The following is an 11,828-nucleotide window of genomic DNA, read 5'->3' on the forward strand; positions in this document are numbered from 1 at the left end:
TTTATTTTTTTCCTAACCTTTATGGCAAAGTGGTTGGGGTTTTTTGGGCTTTTTGCCCTGTGTTTTCTCCATAACATTTCTTGAGATTAAATGCTAGAAATCTTCCATGCACACATTCAGAAGCACTTTTCTGTTTTGTTCTTGCCCAGGGACTGTGTTCAGTGCAGAGCTTTTGACAAGGGCGAGAAGAAGGAGACGTGTTCACAGGAGTGCATGCACTTCAACATGACGCGCGTGGAGAGCCGCGACAAGCTGCCGCAGCCCGGCCAGCCCGACCCCCTGTCCCACTGCAAAGAGAAGGACGTGGATGACTGCTGGTTCTACTTCACTTACTCTGTCAACTCCAATGGTGAAGCCAATGTCCACGTGGTGGAGACCCCAGGTAGGAACACAATGTTGCCTGCTCCTCCCTTGTTGATTTGTGCAGTTGTTGGCTGCCTCTGGTTGGTTTGGGTGAGTTAAATGCATTCAGAAACGAGTGCCTGTCACCTGAGTGACAGTTGTGCATGTCCAAGTGGAAAAAAAAGTAGAAAAAAAGTTTAGAAAAACATGTGTTTCCTTAGATCTAAATTTTTCAAACCCTTGGGCTGATAGAAACAGATTCTTTTTTTTTTTAAACAAAAGGTAAATCAGATATGCATATTTGTTGAAACATTTCCTGTTTGCACTTGATGTACTCTGACTTACTTTATCTCCCCTGTAGCAAGTCCTATTTAGATAAATTGGATAATTTTTTTAACTATGCTTCTGTCATAAACAATGGTGTCTATGGGGTTTTGTTCCTTCTTTTCTTTTCCTTTTCTTGATAATTTGGGATCAGTCTGCATGAAATTGTGTACTATGCTGCAAACTGCTTGAATTTTTTTATGCTGAGAACCTTTGCTTTTACTTGACTGTGGTGCCTTCAGTAATAGATCCCAAAATAATTTTGTTTAGTTAATCCCTAATAGATCAATCTTATGATAGGAAAAAAAACGTGAGACCAATTCTATAGCTCCATCAGTAATTTATCTTTTCTTTACCAAGAGTATTGTTAGTTTGAATCACTGGATATTGCATCTAACAGTGCAGAATTTATGGTTCTGTACATTAGCAGTTTGTTGATTTTTAAAAGCCTGATAGAAAATGCACACCTTAGAGATTTAGTGCTGCATTATATTCTTTAAGCATTTTCAGAATTTATCATTTTGATGATCATGACTTAACACAGTCCAGTGACTAGCAGCTCTTAGAAATAAATACTTCTTCAATTCAGAATGTTTTAAATTCTCTACAAAAGTAGTCCACAGTATAGAGGAGGAACTTGAGCTCTCTCTCCTAGGACAAGCTGTATATGCCCTATGCTTTTGGGGCCTGACCTTTTCATGTACACGAGGAGGCACCTTAATTTGTGCCATACAAGTGCTGAAGGAACAAGCTCTGGCCAGTAGAGCTGTGTTCTGTGGAGCAGACACTTGTTCCTTACTGGCTCCCAAGGAATTCCTGTTGTGTCCCTTCCCACTTTCCCTGACTCTTGCAGAGGCAGCTATGAAGACAGGGAGTGTGGGGGAAGCTGTGTTCTATCCACAGTTGTTCTGTTGCACAGGACTTGCATTCATTTGCTTCTGACTCCTTCAGTCTGTGCACTCAGCTCTGCAAAAGCCTTTCTTCAGTTTGTGATTATTGGGAATTTTACGTTAATAGTGGAGTTGGATTTTAATTTGGAGGATTATTATTTCTGTGTCAGCCACTTTAAATCACCTTGCACCTCATCACAGTCTACAGCTTCCTCATGAGGGGAAGAGGAGGGGCACACACTGATCTCTGTGGTGACCATGGCAGGACCCAAGGGAATGGCCTGAGGTTGTGTCAGGGAAGGTTCAGGCTGGATATTAGAAAAGGTTCCTCACCCAGAGGGTGGTTGGGCACTGGAGCAGGCTCACCAGGGAAGTGGTCACAGCACCGAGCCTGCCAGAGCTCAAGAAGTGTTTGCACAATGTTCTCAGGCACAGGGTGTGACCCTTGGGACATCCCTGTGCAGGGAAGGAGTTGGACTCAATGATCCTTGTGGGTCCCTTCCAACTCGGGGTATTCTGTTTCTGTGCGTGGGGCCTGTTCTGCTAGTTGGCATTTGTGCTGCCACAGCTTTGACTTGGAGCTCTTGCATGTTTAAATACAGTTGCTAGTTATTTTACTCTTAATATTGTAAATAATTAGCTTAAGGGGTAAGCAGTGTATAGACTTTATCTTTAGAACAGGTTGTTCTGTTGCTAAGATCAAACACAAATTAGAAGGATAAAAATAAGCTGGAATGTTACAGGATGTACATATTCCAAAAATTCTGTTATTTGAAAGAAAAGTAGTATTGGCATATCTGATATTTAAAATATTGGCTTCAGTACAAAATCAAAGATTAACAGCTTCTGGATATACATTACCTTTACCATTTTGGAAAATCATGTTTCCCTTGCTTTGTTCCCCAGAGTGCCCCAGTGGTCCTGACATCATTCCCATTGTAGCTGGTGTGGTTGCTGGAATTGTTCTTATTGGACTTGCATTATTATTGATTTGGAAACTACTAATGATCATTCATGACAGAAGAGAATTTGCTAAATTTGAAAAGGAGAAGATGAATGCCAAGTGGGATACGGTGAGTCAAGAAGCTTTTCTATGCACAAAAGCTACAATAGTGGAGGAAAAATAGAAGATTTTTGTTCATGTGCTTTAAAGTGTTTCAGATTATAACCAGTCCTCTTGGAGAGGTGTTTCTTGAGGCAGAAAGAGAGTAGTTGCTCAGGTTTAAATAACATTTCAGAGAGGAAATGTGATGGTGACAGAACAGTTCAGCTTTGCAGTTCTATCACGCTTTACAGCCTATGATTAAAACGTTTATTACAAAGATGAGTCACTTCTGTAGAAAGCGAAGAAGAAAATTTTGCACTGAGTGAGGAAATCTTGTAAATGCTCACACAGGGTTAGTTGGGAGACTTCCATAAAGTTGCAGAATCATGGCTGGTACTGGTTTGTTGAAATCTTCCCAGCTCTTTGTCAGCAGAGAAATGTGCAAGGAAAGCAAGCCTGTGGTCTATGGCTTCCATAGGCTACGGAGTCGCTGCCTCTGGGCAGGGTCAGGAGTCTCTAATCAAGAGCCCCATTACCACAGTTCTCTAGAAGTCAACACCCCCATGGGCTTGATAAGAAAATATCTTTTTAAAAAATTGTCCTAGGAAGCCTTTTGGTTTTATTTAAGAAAATTGATTATTCTCACACTGGGGAAAAAATTACTAACATTTTATTTTATATATAGCATGATTCTTTTTCAGTGATATTTGAGAATGTTGCTTTTTTTTTTCCTGTTGAATTATTCGACATTGACCATTTCTTTTACTTCAGCAAGAAAATCCAATATACAAGAGCCCTATTAACAATTTCAAGAATCCAAACTATGGACGTAAAGCTGGTCTCTAAGTCTCAGTTTGTATCTCCTTTCATTTTCTTTCCTTTTTTCCCCCTTTGCATGTACTTCATACTCACTGTGTGTCACAGTCTGTTAATCACAGTTTGAGTCTTGCTCAGTGTATCTTACTTCTGCTTTGATTGTGGGGCTTTCAAGAATGCAGCTTGAAAATTTTTAACTGGTTTTGACAGTGAGATTGCTTACTAATACTGCCAGTACTGGCTTAAACTATACTACAAGTGATTCTTAATTTTTTCTAGATGTGTGGATACATAATAGAGCAGCTCCTAGGATTGAAGAATATTTTTGGATTGTAGAGAGACACACAGGGGATGCTTTGTCTTGTAGTTCTTCAAATCAGCAGTCAGTTCGCTTAAAATCAATATTTTTGCTAAGCTAGATTAGATACTCCTAAAATATCCCAGCCTATAAATATCCCTGTTTTTATTGGAATACCTCTGTGAACATGCAGAGTAGCATTACTTTTTTCTGTCAACTGCTTTGACTTATTAACCTAGTGTAGATGTAGTCTGTAATTAAGGTATGAAATGCATATACTCTACTAATTTTATAATTAAATATGCACCTTATTTTTTTCATCCTTATTTCTATTGAAACTGGCAATATCACAGTCCTTGTAACCTAGCCAGCTTTAGGGTGTCCATAGATATGGAACATTAATAGGACAGGAGGAAATATTCTTGTCCCCTCTAGATGCATTTTTCACTCAGTTTCTACTCCCTCCTAAACTCAGCCTGAGCACCTCATTTGGTTGGAGCTGCTGAGTTCAGTCCTCTTCACAGCCAACACCCAGAGTAACAGCAGTGTCCAGGAGAGGAAGTCAGGGAAGCACAAGGGATGAGCTGATGCCTTCTGCAGACTCAGACTGCCCTTCCATGAGTGCTGGAGGTGTTCTCCTCCCTGGGACCCCCAGCTGCTGGGGAAGGAGGGAGAGGGAGGCTGACATGGGGAATGGATGTCAGAAGAGCACTAAGAGAAAGTAATGCAGAGATGAGACTAGAGGGAGGGGAATTAAGAAGCTGTGAAGGCAACACATCCATTAAACATCAACGGAGTTTTTCAGAAGCCAGTGGAAGGGAAGGATCCATTGTCTCTAATTTTATACTGCCTGCTGTCTCCCTTTTTCAGTGTTGCATTCAAAAGTTTTTTGTAAAGGAAAAATAAGGGGAGAAAGCAGAAACTGAGAATATTTAAGCTCTTACTGTGACAACAGTTCCAAATACTTTGTGTAGCATTCCAAGCCCTTCCTGATGAATACTTTCCTTTTCTCTTCACAATCATTTCACTTTGCAGTGTGTCTAAAATGGATTGTAAACAACATTCCTTTTGCCTGCTACATCAACCACATTCACCTCCCTTTCATTTTTCTTCCCAGAGCCAATTATTCTGGGGAGGAGATTGAGTTTTTGGTCCTTTCTAACACTTCACATACTCCATCTGGTTAAGTCTCTGTTACCTGTTCTTCTGCCATTCTCTTAATTGTGTACTTTCTGTTGCATGCAGGACAAGCACCTAACAACCCATACGGTGTGTAACTTCCATTCTGTGCTCTTGTTCTCTACCCTGTGACTCTTCAGGATGTAATGTTTGGTGCTGCCATTTCTCCTCAAAATGTATTTCCTGCCAAAAGCTTTTCTCTGGTGTAAATGGAGAGATTGATTTCTGCCTTTTTGGCTCGCTCAGATACGAAGGTTAAAAGTGTGAAAAGGGTGTGCTTTGGGTTTTTTAAACATGACTTTGTAATTGTTGATACTCATAGAAATATTAGAAGTCTGGGGAGAGAGGGAGGTGGGTTTATTCTTATGGAACACTGGAAAGGAGGAAGTCAGAATTGTCAAAGTAGGTGAGCCATGAGATGTAAAACAAGGTCCTGCTTTTCCCTATAGATAGATTTTCTGGTGGTCTTAGATTATTGCCATAGCCTCTCATTTAGATGAAGAGTTGCTTTGTAATATCAAGGCAGGAAAGTCATCTGAAATCCCATTATATGAAAATCACACTGTAGTAGATTCCCTCCAGGTGTGTGCATCCACAAATTAACTTTGTGCAGTTTGTGTGACCCTTCCCCTGTCCCACAGCCATCATCCACACACGGGCTGGGGCTGTGTGGTGAGGGAACTGCAGCACCTGGAGTTTGCCATGGACCAGGTACTCAGGTATTTCCCTGGTGCTGCTCCATGGTGGTGCAGATGATGCCACAGCATCCCAGTGCTCAATGCTCAAACAGCTGGGTTTGCCCAGGTTCTACCCCAACCAGCCATAAAAAGCTTTGGTGCAATCATGCTTGTAACAAGTCTAAGGATAAATTTCTTCTGGACTAAAAAGCTGTGCTACAAATTTAAAACACGGAGCTGCTATCTGTAGTGAATGCCATTACCACTCCTGCATGGGGATAGATTGTGCATTGCAAAGCATCTTCAGAAAGATTCCAAATTCAGTCATCTTGAATTTCACAAGTGATAAACACATTTGTATTAGACATAAATAATAAAATATGGGAAATTTAAGAAATTTAGGTCTGTAGTAATTTGGTTAGCCTTATTAGCAGCTACTAGTTAAAATAAAAATAAAAAAAAAAAAAAAACCAAAAACAGTTCAAAGCGCTCAAAGTCACAGAGACTTGTCCTTCTCCTGAGTTGGGTTTTATGCCTGTGACTTGCCTTGCTGCTGAATGATGGAGGTGCTCTGGGTGTGGGAGCAGAGATACCGTGTTTTCAGTCCCTTTCCTGTGAGTTGTTGTGTTCAGTGAGCGCTGGTTTGTGGCCCAGGGATGGAGGGATGGACGGACGAACGGGCGGATGGACAGATGGACGGATGGGGCTGGCGGCGCCCTCTGGCGGCCGCCCGGGCACGGAGCCGGCCCCGCGCTCCTGGGAAGCAGCGCTGGGACAGCGGCGGGGGCTGGAGCAGTCACAGGCAGCTCTTGAACAGCGTGTGCATGAGCTTTAACTCCTTTTCTTACAGTGACTTAGGTCTTAAACCCACCATGGAGGTAATTCAGTGGCTGTTGGAACACTGAGCCCCTGCAGCAAAAGGAATAAGAAGGTTAATTGAACACAGAACTATTCTGTGTGATAGTTTCATCTTTATGTAACACTGGACTGAACTGTTGTCCTTTGATCACTCCAGTCTTTTAAAGACTTTTTAAAAGTACCTCCATCTTTATTTTGCTCGGTATTTCGCTGAGTCTTGTATGTGGTTACTGTTTGTTAGTTTTAATTTTGGTTTAAGTGTGCATGGAGTTTTCATTTGTAGGGGTATGTGGCAAATGTGTTTTCCCTAACTCTGCATGCTTAAACCAGTGTATTCTCTGCAGTGCCATGAAGAAAAGGGAGCATTCCAAATCATACTATTAGTCTAAGACGTCAAGTTTGGAATCCCATGTTTTAGTGGCCAATGAAAAGACTGGAATGCTTCTAATGCTTCTGAAAATATATACTCTCTGCCAGCTGTGAGAGGCCCTGAGTGAGGGGAGCATCATGTTGGATTAGTGGATATTTATTTTAATGAAGAGCTGTCTGCAGGAGACCCTGCTAAGGCAGGCCCAAGGCAGAGTGGTTGTGGTGGCTGGAGCAGCCAGGGCTTCACCAGAAGAGAGCAGGGAAGGAACCTGCAGGTCCATCAGGTGTCTGTGTTGCAGTTGTAGGCAGTGGAACCTGCAGGTCCATCAGGTGTCTGTGTTGCAGTTGTAGGCAGTGGAACCTGCAGGTCCATCAGGTGCCTGTGTTGCAATTTTAGGCAGTAGAGCCTCAGGAGCCATTTAGCTGATCAAATGTCAGGTTGGGTTAAGCTGAAGAGTTGTGAATATTGACTAAATCTCCATTATTTGTAATGGGAACTGAGACACTGACCTGACATGGGGAGACAGCCAGTTGAGTGCTTTATCCAGTGACCTAAATCCCACTGTGTGCTTCTGAGAAGTGCAAGTACAAGGGGAGGCAGGACAGAGTTTCAATATCCTTAAAGGGCTTATGCTAAATCAACAGCATGAGAACTTCAATTCTGACTTCTCTTCAAAAAGCAGTGTAGTAGAAAACTTGCAATCTTGTTATTCAAATTGTATGTTAAGCCTGATTTCAGGTTCAAATTAGTTCTATGAGTAGCACCTAGCAAATTTTGAAGTTATAGTCCTTACCTTTAGACCCATTCCTAGGCTATCTGGTAGAATTTATCTCTCTTTTAGAAATTAAAAGATGTGAGTGTATAGCCCCTGTATGTGCTGGGGGGAGTCTGTTCTGTAAAATGTTGGAGGCTAAGCATTACACACAGCACAACTATTACATAACACCTTGCCATGGAGGAGCTGCACAATAACTTCTACTATGATACAGCCTCTCATGCTTACAGACTTCCTCTGCATCATAAACTTTATTGGTTTATATTTGTATTTTTAAGAATTCTCTGTTAAAACTTGTCAAGGAAATAAGCAATGTACATTGCCAAGAACTTTGAGGCATAAAGAGATACTTCAGTACCAGATTAAATCCCTCATCCCTACGTGTTTTTCCCGTTTTGTTTGCATGTTACTATTGCAAACCTTTTGCTAAAAATATTAGGGAAGGTCATAATTTTGCATTGATTAATTAGTCTGTGTGAGAACTGGTGACATCACATGATTGTCCATGATTTAAAATTGAAACAACCCCAACCAAATGTTGCTCCTCATCCCTTCCCAGACCAGTAGGTGAAACACTTCTAATCTAGACAGCATTTGCCTGGGAGCTGATAGAAGGGGGAAAGGACTTTTGCTGTTCCACTGTATTTGTGAAGCACAGCCAGCACTGAACACCCAGCTCCTCCTTCAGGTGACACCTCTGTCCAGGTGACATTGAGTCAGATCTTGAGAAGACTGAACAGAGAGCTTTGACTTCCATTGTCTGGCAGTCCAGGCTCTGGCTGGACAGGTCTCTTGGATCTAGGCAAGATTGGATGTGCCTTCTTGCTCTTTGCATGCTAGAGAAGCTGGCTGTGGGGAGAAAAACCCTTTTTCTGTGAAAGGAACCATGAGAGCAGCTGCAGCCTCTGGTGTTGGGGTAGAGCAGTTACTCATCCTGTGCTGGGCCTTGCAAACAGAAGGCAGCAAACTTCCCAGGCGCCATGATGAAAAAATTTCACACCAAGTGAGGTTCTTGCTTGCCTTTGGCACATTCTGTGGTATTCCAAGCTGTTTTTCCAGGTTTATGACCCTGAAAAATAGACACCTGGTGTTTGTGCATCGTTTAATTGAGTGTAGGAAAAATTGGTTTAACCTGAAATATTGTAAATGGAGTTGAGTCAGTCTGGTTGTACAGCCCATCTCAGATTGGGGTGGGGAGCTCTGGAGGGACAGAGATTCCCTCACTGTGCTGCAGGGCAGATCCAGCCCTGGCCAGGCAGCACTGGAGCTCACATCCTCGCTGAGCTCAGTTTTCTCAGAAGGCAGCTGTGTGTGCACAGAGAGCTCCATGCTGGCACACAGCATTCACTCAGGCTGAGGTTCAGGCTGCAGCTCCAGGCCCTTCTAGCACTGGTCCTTTCTCCTGTGAAGATTTATTTGTTAATTTTGAGTTCATCTGAGGTGTGCAAGGATGTCATAAGTGAAGTAAGATGTGCTGAGATAGAAGGAAACCTGGGGGAAAAGGAAGCTTAAAATAAGCTTCATTTAGGGGGTTTTAAATCTCATCAAGAGAGATGTAAGCAATTGTTCTGTAGGCTTGCCTCATATCAGTAGAAATAATTGTTTTATTACAGCATCTGCACCAGTGCAGAAGTTTCTTTGTTTTATCTGTACATTTTCCTCTTAAGGGGGTTGGGGAGATCTGCAGGAATAAAATGAGAATGACAAGTACTGAATGTTCACTGTAAATATTGACTGTGTATTAGCAAAATACTAGCAGTCTTTCCAAGTTGTTTCTAGAATTCAATTACAATGTAAGATAAGCTGTTTAAATGTTTATTATAGCAGAATGTGGCCTGTGGTCAGTCCTGGTGTCAAACATTGGTGTTTATAATTCTGTTCTTCTCTATAAAATGCCCTGGGCTGCAAGCCCTGGGTGATGCCTCAGCCCTGAGGTTCAGCTGCCTCCAAGGAATTCTGTGGTGCAAATGGAACAGGATCCTGCTAACCCTTTGCTTTATTTATTAGCTGTGCATGCCTTTGTTCAAGTTACTAGAAGGAAAACTAGTTTGACTTAAGCTGTTTGTGTATACAAGCAAAGCATTAATGGGTAGTTTTTTATGCTGATTTTTATGCTTCTTGCAAACACAGATCTTTTTTCATATCTTTAAATGTTAATATAATTTTTTTTTTCTTTTTCTAGGGTGAAAATCCTATTTACAAGAGTGCAGTGACGACTGTGGTCAATCCTAAATATGAGGGAAAATGAACACTGCTTGTATAACTTCACAACACTGTATGCAGTATAGCAACTTTTGTAGTCACAATAAGATAGATTTAGGGCAAGCTGCAGTGATTTTACTAATGAATTACATACAGGTTTGTTTTCCTGTGTGAAAATAGACCTTATGTAAATTTTTTTTTCTTTAATTTTTTTTTTTTTTTTTTTTTTTTTTTTTTTTGCAAATAAGAGTAATTGGTGCCAGAGGTGGGACAAAAAAAAAACTTGAGACTGTGTAGCCTAGTCAGCCCAGGTCACATGGTGCCTTTTTGACCTTTCCCATTCCCGTGTTGTGAATCCAGGTCTTGTGCAGGGCATGGTGCTGCATGGCAGGACTGGGAGGGAAGGGGTTAAAGCAATCAGCATGAGGGCTCTGCCTAGCCATTTAGTATTAAACTTTTTAGCTTTACAGGGAAATCAGGGCTTGAGTTTGCAGATGTAATTAAACTCATGTAGCATGGAGCTGGTGGTTAATTGGTCTTTGACTTGCTAGATGAATGATTAAGTGTTTGGTAAGTTGAGTAAGCTGGAGGGGAGCAGTGTACAAGACTGAAAAGCGTGTGCATACTTATCTTTGATTTTCAAGTTGCATATTGCCAGGTTATGGTTAAAATGAAATGTTTTGAGAAGAATGTTAAGAAGGAAAAAATAGCTTTAAAACACGTGCCATTACTGAAGAAGTTGCTGACTGGTAACTTACTTAGTTTTTCTTTGTAAATTCAAGCCCTGGGTGGCAGTATCATGAAGTACCTTACCAAGACATCCTCAGATCACCTAAGGGCCTTAGTGATGCTGTGTCTTTATTCTGTAATGTTTCTTTGCTTTCAAGCCTGGTGCTTTGTCACCTTCTAATCTTTTTAACGTATTCGGTTGCCATTATTTTTGTAATATTTTTGTATCAACACAGGCTTTTTTTCCTTTTTTTTTTTTTTTGAGCAGTCTTAGCTGTAAATTTGCCTCTACCCTGTAGCTAAGATTGCATAGTTTGTCATGTGAACAGTCACACATCATTCTTGGCATGTGCCATGTATATTTGCCTTTGCAAGACCATTCAAACTGCATCATAGTCATATTCTTGTTTTAAGTGCCTTTTTATTTTAACAGATGTTCACTTTTTACAGTGCTATTACTGAAGTTATTTATTAAATAAAAATACCTTAAAATACTTGATCTCGTCTCTTTATCTTGTAGAAGTTGTTACTATTCAAAAAACCGGAGCATTGCATCTCTGCAAGGTAGTAATTGTAATAATACCAAATATGCCCTGAAAGGAGTTAATGTCACACAGGAAGCTGACCTTTAGGAACACTGACCCCTATGCAGTATTACCAGTGCTGTCAAATTAGGCCAATATTTAATTACATGTGCATTAACCTGTCCACTCATTATATTACATGTTCTCCAGTTTCCTTAACAAGTCTGGTTTCTAAATGCTTTTGTGGATTGATAGGCTGCTTTCCCACAGAGATGCTGAAGGCTTTGAATTTAAGTGGCCCATTAAAAGAGCTTTTCTAAACCCTTGTCTGAACTGGGTTTCCAGCAGAGGCTTCCAGGCAGATGGATGCTGCTTAATATCTCCAAGTGAGCAGTTCTTAAATGAGAGAGAGCAGCTGCCACCCTACAGGATCAGATTCAAGATAAGGGTCACAGATTGTGGGATTTGCTTTAACCAGGATTTTGGATGATGCAGCTAAGAGAGAAGATGTAGTTCAAATAGGATAAAATCTGGATGCTGGGAGCCAGGAGTAGTTGTGAATCCTCCTTGGTTTGTAAGCAGTGTCCTCAGGTACTTACCTGAATTCTGCCAGTGGACAGAGCAGTGAACTCCTACAGTCAGTAGCAGTGCATCAACCCAGAAGACTGATCCCACACAAGCCACATGTAAGGTCCCAGCAGTTTCTCTGTTTTAAAATAATTACAGTTATTATACCCATAGTCTCACTATCCTTAATCCATCCATCTCCTCAACTCCTGTCTAGTAACTAAAGAGCTAA

The 11,828-nt window shown here is 41.2% G+C and overlaps 1 protein-coding gene across 1 annotated transcript in view; it reads left to right on the forward strand.

The window, feature by feature from the left end:
• Positions 1-10,999, forward strand: part of ITGB1 (integrin subunit beta 1) — a 43,828-nt gene extending 32,829 nt beyond the window's left edge. Inside the window, exons 14-16 of the mRNA XM_059467857.1 lie at positions 150-382; positions 2,463-2,629; positions 9,757-10,999. Of these exons, the coding sequence (XP_059323840.1) occupies positions 150-382; positions 2,463-2,629; positions 9,757-9,822 (466 nt within the window). The 3' untranslated portion in view covers positions 9,823-10,999. The remainder of the gene's footprint in view (positions 1-149; positions 383-2,462; positions 2,630-9,756) is intronic.
• The last annotated feature ends 829 nt before the right edge of the window (positions 11,000-11,828 follow it).

The sequence above is a fragment of the Ammospiza nelsoni genome, chromosome 1, assembly GCF_027579445.1.
Source record: "Ammospiza nelsoni isolate bAmmNel1 chromosome 1, bAmmNel1.pri, whole genome shotgun sequence".
Lineage (NCBI taxonomy): Eukaryota > Metazoa > Chordata > Aves > Passeriformes > Passerellidae > Ammospiza > Ammospiza nelsoni.